The sequence below is a fragment of the Colobus angolensis genome, unplaced genomic scaffold (genome assembly GCF_000951035.1).
Source record: "Colobus angolensis palliatus isolate OR3802 unplaced genomic scaffold, Cang.pa_1.0 Scaffold25, whole genome shotgun sequence".
Classification (NCBI taxonomy): Eukaryota; Metazoa; Chordata; class Mammalia; order Primates; family Cercopithecidae; genus Colobus; species Colobus angolensis.
Window position 1 is genome coordinate 3,924,065 of NW_012115710.1, and position 15,129 is coordinate 3,939,193.

At 52.6% G+C, this 15,129-nt stretch overlaps 2 protein-coding genes across 4 annotated transcripts in view; one reads left to right on the forward strand and one right to left on the reverse strand.

Moving 5' to 3' along the window:
• The window catches only part of VRK3 (vaccinia related kinase 3), a 50,015-nt gene extending 47,235 nt beyond the window's left edge, over positions 1–2,780 (forward strand). For 2 of the 3 annotated variants that reach the window (XM_011946323.1, XM_011946324.1), the window contains one exon: positions 2,463–2,780. The gene's annotated coding sequence lies outside the window, so the exon portion shown is untranslated. The remainder of the gene's footprint in view (positions 1–2,462) is intronic. The other variant, XM_011946322.1, reaches the window with a different exon arrangement.
• A 3,942-nt stretch (positions 2,781–6,722) lies between these two features.
• The window catches only part of SIGLEC11 (sialic acid binding Ig-like lectin 11), a 9,710-nt gene continuing 1,303 nt past the window's right edge, over positions 6,723–15,129 (reverse strand). The window contains 9 exon segments of the mRNA XM_011946510.1: positions 6,723–6,757; positions 6,760–6,966; positions 12,997–13,028; positions 13,281–13,374; positions 13,528–13,609; positions 13,611–13,810; positions 13,881–14,138; positions 14,268–14,315; positions 14,603–14,894. Coding sequence (XP_011801900.1) covers positions 6,723–6,757; positions 6,760–6,966; positions 12,997–13,028; positions 13,281–13,374; positions 13,528–13,609; positions 13,611–13,810; positions 13,881–14,138; positions 14,268–14,315; positions 14,603–14,894 — 1,248 coding nt within the window.

The window sequence follows — 15,129 nt, forward strand, 5'->3', positions numbered from 1 at the left end:
TGGCGTAAACCCGGGAGGCAGAGCTTGCAGTGAGCTGAGATCTGGCCACTGCACTCCAGTTTGGGCGACAGAGCGAGACTCCGTCTCAAAAAAAAAAAAAGAAAAGAAAACGGGGTTGAGGCCAGGCACAGTGGCTCACGCCTGTAATCCCAACACCTTGGGAGGCTGAGGCGGACGGAGCACGAGGTCAGGGGATCGAGACCATCCTGGCTAACACGGTGAAACCCCGACTCTACTAAAAATACAAAAGAAATTAGCCGGGCGTGGTGGCGGGCACCTGTAATCCCAGCTCCTCGGGAGGCTGAGGCGGGAGAATGGTGTGAAGCCGGGAGGTGGAGCTTGCAGTGAGCCAAGATGGCACCACTGCACTCCAGCCTGGGTGACAGAGTGAGACTCCGTCTCAAAAATAAAAAGAAAGAAAGAAAAGAAAAGGGGGGTTGATTGGCTGTTATAGCTAGAAAAGTCTAAGGGGGAGCTTCAGGCACAGCAGGATTCAGGGCCTCAAAAATAGCATCAAGACGTTTTCTGTCTCTCGCCATCTTCTGTCCCTTCTTGCATCCATGCCTCCCTGTGTCCTTCCACTCAGCCACCTGTAGTCTCTACTTTCCTTTGGCCTGGTCCCCTTGGCCCCCCATACACAAAAGGTAGCTGCTCCATGCCTTCCGGTCTCGTTCGTAGCGCGCACTCCTCCATCGTGTGGATGACGGACACTCCTCACAGCCAGCAGCTGGGCGTTTGCTTAGTTTCCCAGATTTTTCTTTTACAAGCAGTGCTGCCTGTGTGCACAGCCCAGCTGCTGGCGCGCACTGCCTGTGGATGGAGGTGTCAACTTGACAGTGAGGAAGTGAGGACTAGATGGCTTTACTTCCATCAGCACTGTGTGTAAATGTGCAGGCATGTTTGCGAGGTCGAAGACAAACTTCACAGTAAATTTTGGCAAGGGTGCAGGGATGTGTGCTGACGAGGGGCTTCTCCATGCTCCCTCTCTGTCCCCGGAGTCCTCATTTCTCTCATCAGGGTTGGCTGGAACCAAAGCTCAGTGCTTTGTCTAACTCGGCACCGCCCTGGGGGCATTTGGCCGTGTCTGGAGATGCTTAGTTATCAGGATGCAGGATGGTGGAGGCTGGGAGGCTGCCTGACATCCCCCAACACGCAGCATGATCCCCACCTCTACCCCCTCCCACAAAGAATCCCCCAGCCCCAGTGGTCACCAGTGCCGCGATTGCGAGATCCTGGTCCAGGGGAATCTTGAATAGCATCTTCTTTTGGCGGCCTGTCTCCCTGTGCAGCGACCTTCTTCTTGGCACTTGGATTACAAGTGCTTCTACATTCCCATAACCTTTCCTCACATCTGAGGCTGAAGCATAAGCTGACACGTGTGTGCCAGGTGACTTGCAGAGCACTTGCGCACAGAGTGGGCCAGTGGTAAGGGGTGGGGGCCCTTTTCTCTGTGGTGGAGTAGCAGGCTCTCTGCCTCAACCAGAGGCGCCGAGAGTCAGATCATGACCTTCTGTGCCAGTCTCACTCCTTCCTCCACCTCTCCAGCTCGATACAGAGCTCCTCCTCCATGCACCCAGTTATCGAGGCCGGACAGCTCGGGGTCCTCCCCAATACCCTCACTCCCTCAGCAGCCTCCTCCAAACCTTCAGTCCCAGATGAGACCAACCATGGGGTCACTTGTCACAGCCTTCTGCTGGCATCGAGCTTCTCCAGGGCAGGGTTGCATCTGACTCTATCGTCTCTGCTTTTCTGGCATGGCACAGGGCAGAGGCTTTGTCCTGTTGATCGGTGGAGCAAATGTCCTGTTTATCGAAAGGCGTTTAGAACCCGACACCTGACAGCCCCCCAGCGTCTCCACCGTCTCACACCCGTGCGTTCTCTGGAGGCCACTCACTCAGCCCCTTGGTTGGGAACATAACAAGGAGATGGCATTTAAGGAGCCCGGTGATCTTCGAGCGCCTTGAAGGTCATCTCGCCTCTTCTCCACAGCCCCTCCTTGCCTTGGCCGGAGGCCAAGCTCCCTGCCTCCCCTGTGCATGATGCGCCAGCCACACACCCTCCCTCCAATTCTAGACCAGGCCAAGCTGGGCCCCACCCCGGAGCCCTTGCACCTGCCATCCCGAGGTCTGGAAGGCTCCCCTCATCCTGGTTTTATGCACCTGCTGCTTCTCGAGACTCGAGGCCTCTCCGTCCTCTATGAGGCACCCTCACTGCCTCCTCACCCACTTGCTCATCATGTCACCTGTTTTCCACACAGCCCTTGCTCCCATCTGGAGGGAAGCGTGTGTTTAATGTGTGGTCTCCACCCCCCTCCTCCGCGTCCTAAGCCCAGCAGGGGCTCGTCATCCCGTATGGTCATGATGACATCCCCAGTACCTAGAAGGTGCCTGGCACGAAGTGAAGGCAGAGAGGGTGTTCCCTGAATGAATGAGACACTAACAGCCATTTTTATTGTCTTCCAGAACTTTCCATTTACAGTGTGCAACAGAAAGAAAAAAAAAAATGAAGCAATGTGACTCAAGGCCTGCTATTTAATCACCGATAAGCTTCTAGAACAAGCCCTGGAATGTGCATTCCTGCCACTGGTTTCGGGATACTCATCAGTCCTGATTAGCCTCAGGGAGGCCCCCAGTTTTCCTCCAGTGAATGTGAAGTTCCCCGTCTGGGTGGCCTGCCCTTCAGCCAGTGTCCCAAAGCTGGATGGGGTTGGGCCGGCCCCCAGGGGGGACCCCTGCTACCCTTGACACCTCTGTGCTTTGGTAATAAATTTTTTACCAGAGCTTAAGGAACCAGTGTGTCTGCAAAAGTTCTTTTGGGGCCCAGGTGCAGTGGCTCATGCCTGTAATTCCAGCACTTTGGGAGGCCAAGACAGGAGGATCACTTGAGCCCACGAGTTTGAGACCAGCCTGGGCAACAGGGTGAAACCCATCTCTACAAAAAAGACAAAAACCAACTAGGCGTGGTGGCGGACGCCTGTCATCCCAGCTACTTGGGAGGCTGAAGCAGGAGGATTACTTGAGCCCAGCAGGTCGAGGCCGCAGTGAGCCATGACTGCACCACTGCACTCTAGCCTGGGCAACAGAGTAAGACCCAGTCTCAAAAAAAAGAAGGAAGCGAGAAGCTAAACCCGCCTCTCTAAATTTTGTCTTGAGTAGCTCAGATCATACATCATACTTTGGAGTGTGGAGAACCCGAGGCCAGGTAAGGAAGGAGGTGCTCTCAGACGCCCTGACTCTCCTGTACTGATAAACCCTACTCAGGAGAAGCGGGTGGGATCAGGGAACCGCTTACCATCTCCTGGCTGAAAGCGGGTGTGTGCGCCCCTTTCCAGAAGGGGACATCCGCTAACAACAGAAAAACCGTCCCCCCCGAACCTGTCCTGCTTAGACCCCTTGTTGCACATGAATCCGTGAACCCCGAAAATGTGAGACAGGTCCAGTTAATTTGGAAACTTTGTTTTGCCAAGGTTGAGGACATGGGCCGCGACACAGCCTCAGGAAGTCCTGATGACGTGGCCAAGGTGGTTGGGGCACAGCTCAGTTTTATACATTTTAGGGAGACTTGAGACATGAGTCACTATATGTAAGAAGTACTTTGGTTCCGTTTGGAAAGGCAGGACAACTTGAAGCAAAGGCAGGAAGACTCGGAGTGGGGAGGGGGCTTCCAGGTCGCAGATGGGTGAGAGATGAACAGGTGCGTTCTCTGGAGTTTCTGATTGGCCTTTCCAAACGGAGGCGATCAGACATGCATCGGTCTCGGTGAGCGGAGGGGTGGCTCTGAATAGAACGAGAGGTGGGTTTGCCCTGAGCTGTTCCCAGCTCGACTTTTATTTTTTTCCTTTCACAAATCTATAAAAGATTAGGGGTGTCAGCTGCACTTCAGCACCCAAATCAGGTGAGCAGACAGCGTCACAATATCAACACCGGCCTCCATCCTCTGCCCGCTGGGGCAGTGCCCAGTCCAGTGCCTCAAGGTCCTGGCAGCCCCTGTGTCCTCCTTCCTCATCTCTTGAGCCAGCACAGCCAGCCCAGCCTGACCCTGCTCAGACAATGGAAGGAGCCCAGGTCCAGGCCCAGGGAAGGCCCGGGCAGTGGCCCCACGTCTCAGAGCCCAGGGCCTTCTGTCTCCAGAGCCCAGGTTCTGAACCCTTGTGGGTTTTGGCAGCTCATCCCCCGAGCTCTGAGAGGAGGTCGTTGTCAGGATTAGATGATGATCTCCCAGCACAGGGGACTGGGAATGACTCGGGTGCCACCAGGACATGCAGCTGACGGTGGCTGGAGCCCTTTCTCTGTCCCCCACACCCACACCCTGCCCCTTGCCCCAAAATGGAAACCTGGCTTAGATTTAATCAGACATTGGTGGTGGTGGTATATTTTTGTTTTAGTTTTTGAGACAGTCTCGTTCTGTCACTGAGGCTGGAGTGCAGTGGTGCGATCTCAGCTCACTGCAACCTCCGCCTCCCAGGTTCAAGCTATTCTCCTGCCTCAGCCTCCCGAGTAGCTGGGAGTACAGATGCTTGCCACCACGCCCGGCCAATTTTTGTATTTTTGGTAGAAACGGAACAGAGTTTTGCCATGTTGGCCAGGCTGGTCTTGAACTCCTGACCTCAAGTGATCCACCCGCCCAAAGTGCTATGATTACAGGCATGTGTCACTGCACCTGACGCATTTTTATCTATTATGCGTTTTTTGTTTTTTTTTTTTTTTTTTTTGGACATGGAGTCTCACTCTGTTGCCCAGGCTAGAATGCAGTAGCTCAATCTTGGCTCATTGCAACCTCCACTTCCCGGTTCAAGCGATTCTTCTGCCTCAGCCTCCCAAGTACTGGGACTACAGGCACCCGCCACCACGCCCAGCTGATTTTTTTATTTTTAGTAGAGACTGGGTTTCACCATATTGGCCAGGCTGGTTGAACTCCTGACCTTGTGATCTGCCTGCCTTGGCCTCCCAAAGTGCTGGGATTACAGGCGTGAGCCACCACACCTGGCCTATTATGCCATATTTTTACTAAACCTCCATTTTTGACTAACCTATTCATTGTGTTATAACTGCCTACAGCTTTCAGTTCAGGAACGTGCTGTGCAGGTGAATAGCCTGGGAGCAATGGGCTATACCGTACGGCCTCGGCGTGTGGCAGGCTGTACCATTTACGACTGCGTAAGCACATTCGAGGATGCTCACACAACAGAATCGCCTGACCATGCATTTCTCAGGACACATCCCCACACCTAAGTGACGCGTGGAAAGCAAGTTCTGTGAAAGATGCAGTAATGCGCCTCAGCAGAGCCTAGAGCAGCGCGGTTAACGCCTTGGCAGGCCGTCCAGGGAACTGGCTCATCTTGCGTGTGGTGCCTGTGGTTCCTCCCTAATGCATGTTCCATGGAAGGAGGAGGAAAGAAGTTGGATGTGACCACCATATTAGAATGAGAGCGGAGGGCCGGGCGCGGTGGCTCAAGCCTGTAATCCCAGCACTTTGGGAGGCCGAGACGGGCAGATCAAGAGGTCAGGAGATCGAGATCATCCTGGCTAACATGGTGAAACCCCGTCTCTACTAAAAAAATACAAAAAAAAAACTAGCCGGGCGAGGTGGTGGGCGCCTGTAGTCCCAGCTACTCAGGAGGCTGAGGCAGGAGAATGGCGTAAACCCGGGAGGCGGAGCTTGCAGTGAGCTGAGATCCGGCTACTGCACTGCAGCCTGGGCGACAGAGTGAGACTCCGTCTCAGGAAAAAAAAAAGAATGAGAGCGGAATGCAGACTGCAGCTGCAAGGAATTTTATAAGTGAATCCTGCAAAAAGAAGATAGCTGGCTGGGCACGGTGGCTTACGCATGTAACCCCATCACTTTGGGAGGCTGAGGCTGGCAGATCACCTGAAGTTGGGAGTTCGAGACCAGCCTGGCCGACATGGTGAAACCCCGTCTCTACCAAAAATACAAACATTAGCCAGGCGTGGTGGCTCTTGCTTGTAATCCCAGCTACTCAGGAGGCTGAGACATGAGAATCGCTTGAACCCGGGAGACGGAGGTTGCAGTGAGCCAAGATCGCGCCACTGCACTCCAGCCTGGGCGACAGAGTAAGACTCTGTCTCAAGAAAAAAAAGAAAAGGAAAAGGACACTGCTGAGGGGAGCAAAATCATCAGGGAAATATAATTAGTGATAGAGGTAATGTGATTCACACATTTATAATTTATTTCAGATAAATAATTGATGATTATCTGTGTCTGGTCAGATACGGAGGTTGAGGTCCCAGGAAGCGGGCTCTGAGGCGGAGAGCAGCCTGCAGGGATGTGTAGGCTGCCCCGGGATCCATAGTGGGAGTGGGGGCAGCGGGAGCAACAGAGAGAGAATCAATCAAGCTACGATGCGGCCCAAGCACAGCCCCAGCCGAGGCTTCAGGGAGCTCTGAAGCTGGACCTGCCCTGCAGGAGGGTCTCGGTTTGGACCAGCGTGGTCAGCCCACGTCATGGGCTGCCCTGGGAAGAGGCGTGACTCAGATGAGACTCGCCTCTGATGGATGCTTTATGTTAATTACTTCCTTATGCCTCACAAGACCCCTGTGAGTTAGGCTGACTGTGTCCACCGCACAGAGGAGGAAATTGAGGAGAGAAGTAACTTGCTCAAACTGTTAGTCTCAGGATGAGGCTGAAATCTGAGTCCAGTTCTGGCTGTCACACCAGCACGACTCCCACACACTTGCTGGTGTCCTGTTTCCATGGAGAACTCTTCACCTCGGAACCATCCCTGACGTCTCCCTCTCCAACCAAAGCCCGAGCCCTTTGGGGGCTGTCTCTTGTGGATCTTGATCTCTGCGTACTCGCTGCTGCTGGGGGCCTCCTGGTCCGCAGGCTCCCGAAGCCTCAGGCCCTGGAAGCTGAGGGAGGCATAGTGGGGCTCCCGCTCTTCCCCCTGCCCTGGGATGGGGGTGGCTGCACCTGGGGGCAGGTGGTCTTGGGAGCTGCCTGGTGACCCTGAATGCAGGGGAGAAAGGGGGTCAAATTAGGATCTTGGGGGCTAAGCGAGAGCAAGGAGGATGCACAAGAGGACCTGGAAGCTGAGCATTTCCTGTTTCACCTACTCATTCCACAGACGCTGGCTGGGCCCTCATCCATTCACTCATTCAGCAAGTATTTGAGAACAATAACATCTGGCTCTTGGTAATTCACTGCCAGGCTCATAAAATCCAGACTCACAAAATCCTCACCACAATCCACTGGTGAGGCACTGTGGTCCCCATGATCAGATGGAGAAATGGAGGCTGAGTAAATACCCCAAACCCACACATCTAAGCAGTGGTCAGATCAAGATTCACGTCCAGGTCTCTGACTCCAGCGCCCGCTGCCCTTGTGGAACAGCTCCCCTGTGCCAGCCCCTGGATATTCCCAGGGGAACTAGGGAGACACCATCCCTGACCTCAGGCAGCTTGCAGTGTGGAAGGAGAAGCAGACATTAAAGCTATAGTCAATTAAGTTACTATCTAATTGAAAATTATGAGTGGATGCCCAGGAAGGAGGAGGTGTGAGAAAGACGGGGATTTGCTTGGACCTGGACTGACCTCGGGGACCTCGGAAGATCTACTCGAACACAATTGTGAAACTGAGCTACGAGCCCAGGAAAGAAAGGTTACTATAAGTAAAGAATTCACTTTGCCCAGAGAAAGGTGTGACAGAGGGAGTCTCCATCTCAAACAACAACAACAACAACAACAAAAACAACTGGAAGTCGCTCTAGGTGAGTCTGAGTTGTAATGAGTGAATGTGAAGGCCTTGGACATTACTACACGCTACTATAGACTTTATAAACACTATGCACTTAGACTACAGTAAATACATAAAAAATATTTTCATTTCTTCAATAGTAGCCTGGCTGTGGTGGCTCACACCTGTAATCGCAGCACTTTGGGAGGCGGAGGCAGGCAGATCACTTGAGGCCAGGAGTTCAAGACCAGCCTGGCCAACATGGAGAAAGCCTATCACTACTAACAACATTCTCTTTTTTTTTTTTTTTTGAGATGGAGTCTCGCTCTGTCACCCAGGCTGGAGTGCAAGGGTGCGATCTCTGCTCACGGCAAGCTCCGCCTCCCAGGTTGACGCCATTCTCCTGCCTCAGCCTCCTGAGTAGCTGGGACTACAGGCACCTGCCACCACGCCTGGTTAATTTTTTTTTGCATTTTTTTAGTAGAGACAGGGTTTCACCATGTTAGCCAGGATGGTCTCAATCTCCTGACCTTGTGATCTGCCCACCTCGGCCTCCCAAAGTGCTGGGATTACAGGCATGAGCCACCGCGCCTGGCCAACAATATTCTTAAAAAATTAGCCAGGCATGGTTGCACACGCCTGTAATCCCAGCTACTTGGGAGGCTGAGGCACAAGAATAGCTTGAGCCTGGAAAGTGGAGATTCCAGTGAGCCAAGATCACGCCACTGCACTCCAGCCTGGGCAACAGAGCGAGACTCTGTCTCAAAACAACAACAACAACAAATAGTAAATTAATATTAGCTTACTGTAACATGTTTACTTTGTAAGCACAATTTTTTAACTTTTTTATGCTCTTGTAATAACACTTAGCTGGAAATACACACATTGTACAGCTGTACAAGAACATTTTCTTTATGCCTTCATAACCTTTTCTCTATTCTTAATTGATTTAATTTTTAAGCTTTTGTTCTAATAACTAAGAGACAAAATTCACACATTAGCCTACACCTGCACAGGGTCAGGATCCTCAGTATCACTGTCTTCCACGTCCACATCTTGTCCCACTGGAAGGTCTTCAGTTTCAGTAACACACATGGAACTGTCATCTCCTAGGATAGGATAAGGATTTTTTTGTTGTTGTTTTGTTTTTGTTTGTTTGTTTTAGACGGAGTTTTGCTCTTGTTGCCCAGGCCGGAGTCCAATGGCATGATCTCAGCTCACTGCAACCTCTGCCTCTTGGGTTCAAGTGATTCTCTTGCCTCAGCCTCCCGAGTAGCTGGGATTACAGGTGTGTGCCACCACGCCTGGCTAATTTTTGTATTTTTTTTTGGTAGAGATGAGGTTTCACCATGTTGGCCAGGCTGGTCTCAAACTGCTGACCTTAGGTGATCCACTCGACTCTGCTTCCCAGAGTGCTGGGATTACAGGCATGAGCCAAGGCGCCCGGCCAGATGTCTTCTTCTTGAATCCCTCCTGAAGGACCTGCCTGAGGCTATTTCACAGTTAACTTTTCCTTCACTGAGTGGAAGGACTACACTAAAATAACAACAAAAAGTATACCATAGTGAATACATTAACCAGTAACATCATCATTCATTATTAAGTGTAATATTATATACGATACAAAATTGTATGTCTTACAATTTTTTGGGACTGCCGAGGCAGTAGGTTTGCTGACATCAGCATCACCATCAACAGGTATGTGTTGCACTGGACTACAGTGTAATGATGTTACCACTTCTCTAGGAGATAGGAATCTTTCTGCTGCATTAGAATCTTATGACACTGGCCGGGTGCGGTGGCTCACACCTGTAATCCCAGCACTTTGGGAGGCCGAGGCGGGTGGATCACGAGGTCAGGAGTTTGAGACCAGCCTGGCCAACATAGTCAAACCCCATCTCTACTAAAAATACAAAAATTAGCCGGACGTGGTGGTGGCTGCCTGTAATCCCAGCTACTTGGGAAGCTGAGGCAGGAGAATCGCTTGAACCCGGGAGGCGGAGGTTGCAGTGAGCCGAGATCGTGCCACTGCACTCCAGCCTGGGCAACAGAGCGAGACTCTGTCTCAAAACAACAACAACAACAAATAGTAAATTAATATTAGCTTACTGTAACATGTTTACTTTGTAAGCACAATTTTTTAACTTTTTTATGCTCTTGTAATAACACTTAGCTGGAAATACACACATTGTACAGCTGTACAAGAACATTTTCTTTATGCCTTCATAACCTTTTCTCTATTCTTAATTGATTTAATTTTTAAGCTTTTGTTCTAATAACTAAGAGACAAAATTCACACATTAGCCTACACCTGCACAGGGTCAGGATCCTCAGTATCACTGTCTTCCACGTCCACATCTTGTCCCACTGGAAGGTCTTCAGTTTCAGTAACACACATGGAACTGTCATCTCCTAGGATAGGATAAGGATTTTTTTGTTGTTGTTTTGTTTTTGTTTGTTTGTTTTAGACGGAGTTTTGCTCTTGTTGCCCAGGCCGGAGTCCAATGGCATGATCTCAGCTCACTGCAACCTCTGCCTCTTGGGTTCAAGTGATTCTCTTGCCTCAGCCTCCCGAGTAGCTGGGATTACAGGTGTGTGCCACCACGCCTGGCTAATTTTTGTATTTTTTTTTGGTAGAGATGAGGTTTCACCATGTTGGCCAGGCTGGTCTCAAACTGCTGACCTTAGGTGATCCACTCGACTCTGCTTCCCAGAGTGCTGGGATTACAGGCATGAGCCAAGGCGCCCGGCCAGATGTCTTCTTCTTGAATCCCTCCTGAAGGACCTGCCTGAGGCTATTTCACAGTTAACTTTTCCTTCACTGAGTGGAAGGACTACACTAAAATAACAACAAAAAGTATACCATAGTGAATACATTAACCAGTAACATCATCATTCATTATTAAGTGTAATATTATATACGATACAAAATTGTATGTCTTACAATTTTTTGGGACTGCCGAGGCAGTAGGTTTGCTGACATCAGCATCACCATCAACAGGTATGTGTTGCACTGGACTACAGTGTAATGATGTTACCACTTCTCTAGGAGATAGGAATCTTTCTGCTGCATTAGAATCTTATGACACTGGCCGGGTGCGGTGGCTCACACCTGTAATCCCAGCACTTTGGGAGGCCGAGGTGGGTGGATCGCGAGGTCAGGAGTTCGAGACCAGCCTGGCCAACATAGTCAAACCCCATCTCTACTAAAAACACAAAAATTAGCCGGACGTGGTGGTGGCTGCCTGTAATCCAGCTACTTGGGAGGTTGAGGCAGGAGAATCACTTAAACCTGGGAAGTAGAGGTTGCAGTGAGCTGAGATTGCACCATTGCATTGCATACCAGCCCAGGCGACAGTGCAAGACTCCATCTCAAAAAGAAAAAGAAAAAAAAGAATATTATGAAACCACTGTCATATTTGCTGTCTGTTATTGGCAGAAAGGTCCTTACGTGACACATGACTGCACACAGTTCAGTGCTATGGCTCACGCCTGTAATCCTAGCAGTTTGGGAGGCTGAGGAGGGTGGATCACTTGAGGCTAGGAGTTTGAGACCAGCCTGGCCAACATGGTGAAACCCCATCTCTACTAAAAATACAAAAATTAGCCAGGCGTGGTGGTGCATGCCTGTAATCCCAGCTACTTGGGAGGCTGAGGCAGGAGAATCACTTAAACCTGGGAAGTGGAGGTTGCAGTGAGCTGAGATTGCACCATTGCATTGCATACCAGCCCAGGCGACAGTGCAAGACTCCATCTCAAAAAGAAAAAGAAAAAAAAGAATATTATGAAACCACTGTCATATTTGCTGTCTGTTATTGGCAGAAAGGTCCTTACGTGACACATGACTGCACACAGTTCAGTGCTATGGCTCACGCCTGTAATCCTAGCAGTTTGGGAGGCTGAGGAGGGTGGATCACTTGAGGCCAGGAGTTCGAGACCAGCCTGGCCAACATAGTGAAACCCCATCTCTACTAAAAACACAAAAATTAGCCGGACGTGGTGGTGGCTGCCTGTAATCCCAGCTACTTGGGAGGTTGAGGCAGGAGAATCACTTAAACCTGGGAAGTGGAGGTTGCAGTGAGCTGAGATTGCACCATTGCATTGCATACCAGCCCAGGCGACAGTGCAAGACTCCATCTCAAAAAGAAAAAGAAAAAAAAGAATATTATGAAACCACTGTCATATTTGCTGTCTGTTATTGGCAGAAAGGTCCTTACGTGACACATGACTGCACACAGTTCAGTGCTATGGCTCACGCCTGTAATCCTAGCAGTTTGGGAGGCTGAGGAGGGTGGATCACTTGAGGCTAGGAGTTTGAGACCAGCCTGGCCAACATGGTGAAACCCCATCTCTACTAAAAATACAAAATTAGCCGGGCATGGTGGCAGGTGCCTGTAATCCCAGTTACTCAGGAGGCTGAGGCAGGAGAATCGCTTGAACCTGGGAGGCTGCAGTGAGCCGAGATCACGCCACTGCACTCCAGCCTGGGTGACAAAGTGAGACTGTGTCTCAAAAAAAAAAAAAAAAAGGAACCTGAAGGAGGATCTGGACATAGTTTGGCAGGAATGGGAAGGAAGGGCATTTCAGGAGAAGAAACTACATATGCCAAGTGTCAGAGCCACAGAGTCTTTGGCCCAGAGGGTTTGGGGAGATGTTGGGTGACGCAGGGAGAGGAGAGATCAGGAGAGCCCAGCAGAGGACAGACCATGCAAGGCCTGCAGAGGAAACACGGCCGCTCAGACGGTGGAGGAACTGGATGAGGAGGAATCTGGAAGCAGTCTGGAGTCTGTTTTGGGAGAGATGGAGGCAAGAGATGAGGAGGGTTCAGTGACCAGGGAAGAGGTGAGGCCCAGGCATGACTGGGGCCAGGATAGAGAAAAGGGCTCCAAGGTGACCTGTACTTAGGAGGAGGGACAAGAGCTAGTGATTTATGGGATCTAGAGGAAGGAGGGAGGTCAAGGTGGACACCCACAGCCGGGTTCTGACATTAGAGATGGGGCTACCACGTCATCAGAGGGATGGGGCTCTCAACAGGAGAAGTGGGCTTGGAAAGCGAGGTAACAAGTCAGTTATGGCCACGTTGAGTGGAGCAATCCTTGGGGCCATCGAGAGGGAGGTGTCCAGCAGGATATTGGAAGGGAAGAGGCCCACGACACTCACCTGGAGATTAGTCAGTGACAGTGTCTGCAGCCTGCATGCCCAATGCTGCCCTTGCTGCCTTCCTCCTGCAGGACTTCACTCTGGGTGAAGAGACCAGGGCCTGTGAGTGTGGCCACACTGGGGCTCAGAAGGCAGCAGACTCACCTCGTTGTGCCCTGCTAAGGGGCTGGAGGGGACTGAGGCAGAGAGAGCAGGCGTAGCCCCCAGGACCTCCCCGATGAGAGCAGGAACCTCCCTAGCCTGGAAATTGGTCCAGAGTTGGGGACTGACAACATTGGCCCGTGTGGAATCATCACGATCAACTCAGCCTCTGCCTGGCCGCAGGTGTCTTAAACTGTCCAAGCACCCCCAGGATTAAGATTCTGGGATTGAGCGGTGTATCCTCTGCCCTCTCCACCCCTCCTCTTGGACCCTGGGGCAGGGCTCACCTGAGGAGGATGAGGCAGAGGCAGAGAAGCAGGATCTTCAAAGCCATCTCCCCGATAGCCACCAGAACCAGCCCCGTCATGGGCCCTGATTTGCCTGGAAAAGTGGGATGAGGCCCATTCACCTGCTAAACTACAGTCCTGAGTCCTTCCTTTCTTATTGCAACTTCAATCTGGGTTCTCCAGGCCCTTCCTACACCCTTGGTTGCGGGACCTGGAGAGCCCAGGCCTCCGTACCCTACACCCTGACTGTCCAGCAGGAAACGAGAGCTCTGGGTCCCATGGGCATTCTGGGCCTCGAAGCGGAGCCTGAGGTTGGAGCCAAGCCCCCACTTGGAGGCTGAGGGAGCTGTTGACCCAGGACCTGGCTGAGCTGGGGGTGACCTCAAAGAAGCCCTGGCTGCTGTTCCCCTCCAACAGCTCCCCACCAATCCACCAGCTCAGAGCCGGAGCCGGGCTGGCTTGGGAGGAGCAGCTGCAGTGCAGACCCTCAGCCTCCCAGGAGCAGGAGGGGCCCAGCAGCTGTGGGGGGTCTGTGGGGAGGGAGGACAGGACTCAGCAGGGGCCCCTTCCTGGACCCAGGTGTCCACTTTCCCCACTGACAGTGCACGGAGAGGCTGAGAGAGACGTGCTGGGAGCCCAGCGGGTGCTGAGCGTGGCAGGTGAACTCTCCTTCATGCTCCACTTGAACCCGAGGCAGTTCCAGGACCCCGGGGTCTGAGGGCTGGGAGGGGCTCAGAATCTGTCCCCGCTGGGTCCAGCTCAGCCTGGCCAGGGGGCTGCTGTGGGTGACACAGACCAGGCGCAGGCTTTGGCCCTCCAGGACCGGGAGGGACGTGCCGTTACCGAGGTTTTCCAGGACTAGGGAAGGAAGGGGCAGAATCCATGTGCAGCTCAGGGCTCAGGGACCCTCCTGCATGGGGACCCTCCAGATGCCTGGGCCCCCAGTTTGGCACCGAGAGGCCCTGGCTCCTCTGTCCCCTTTCCTACCTGTCCTGTTTGCTTGGCAAACCATCACTCTCAGGTTGTCTGGAGGATCTGAAATGGAGAGAGGGGACCGGCTCTAGACGGGCCAGGGGCTTCCCTCTGGGTAAAGGGAAGCGTCCTGGAGACTGAGGTGGGGGAAGTGGGTGGGATGGAAGGGCAGTGCAGAATCACCCACTGAGTCCCAGACACAAACTGCATGAGGGTCTATACAGGTAAGGTCAGTCCCCGAGGCCTGGGGCTCTAGGCCCCCTCAGCTCTGGGACCCTGAGCCCAGCCCCTGCATCCCCACCTGTTCTGCCCTCCTAGAAGGACCCCAGGCCCCTGCTGGGCACACTCACACTGCACAGAGAGGTCCAGCGCTCGCTGCTGGGAGCCAAGCCTGTTCTCTGCTCGGCAGGTGTAGCGCCCCGAATCCCCGGCCTTCACCCCGGGCAGCTCCAGCCCCAGGGGTCTGGGGCCCCAGGGGTGGGAGAAGGAGAGGACTCTGCCCTGCAGGACCCAGCTCAGCGTGGCGGGGGGCTGGCTGTCAGCAGCACAGAGGAGCCGCAGGAACTGGCCTTTCTGGGCTTGCAGGTATATGGTGTTTCCCTGGAGTTCCAGGGCTGAAGACAGGAAGAGGGAGAGGGTGAGGGTGGAGACAGAGAATGAGAGAGAGAGGGGGAGCTGCAAAGAGGAGCACATCCCCTTACTCCCCTGAAGCCTTTTCATCTCCTAAAGAGGACTGGCCCAGCCCCAGCCCCACGCCCCTCAGTACCTGACGTGTTGTCCCGCGAAATGCTGATAACAAGGTCTCTGGGGGCGTCTGCAACAAGATTGTGAGCTGGCTTCAGGGAGGGACAATTTGTTCCTCACACCTGGAAAAAAC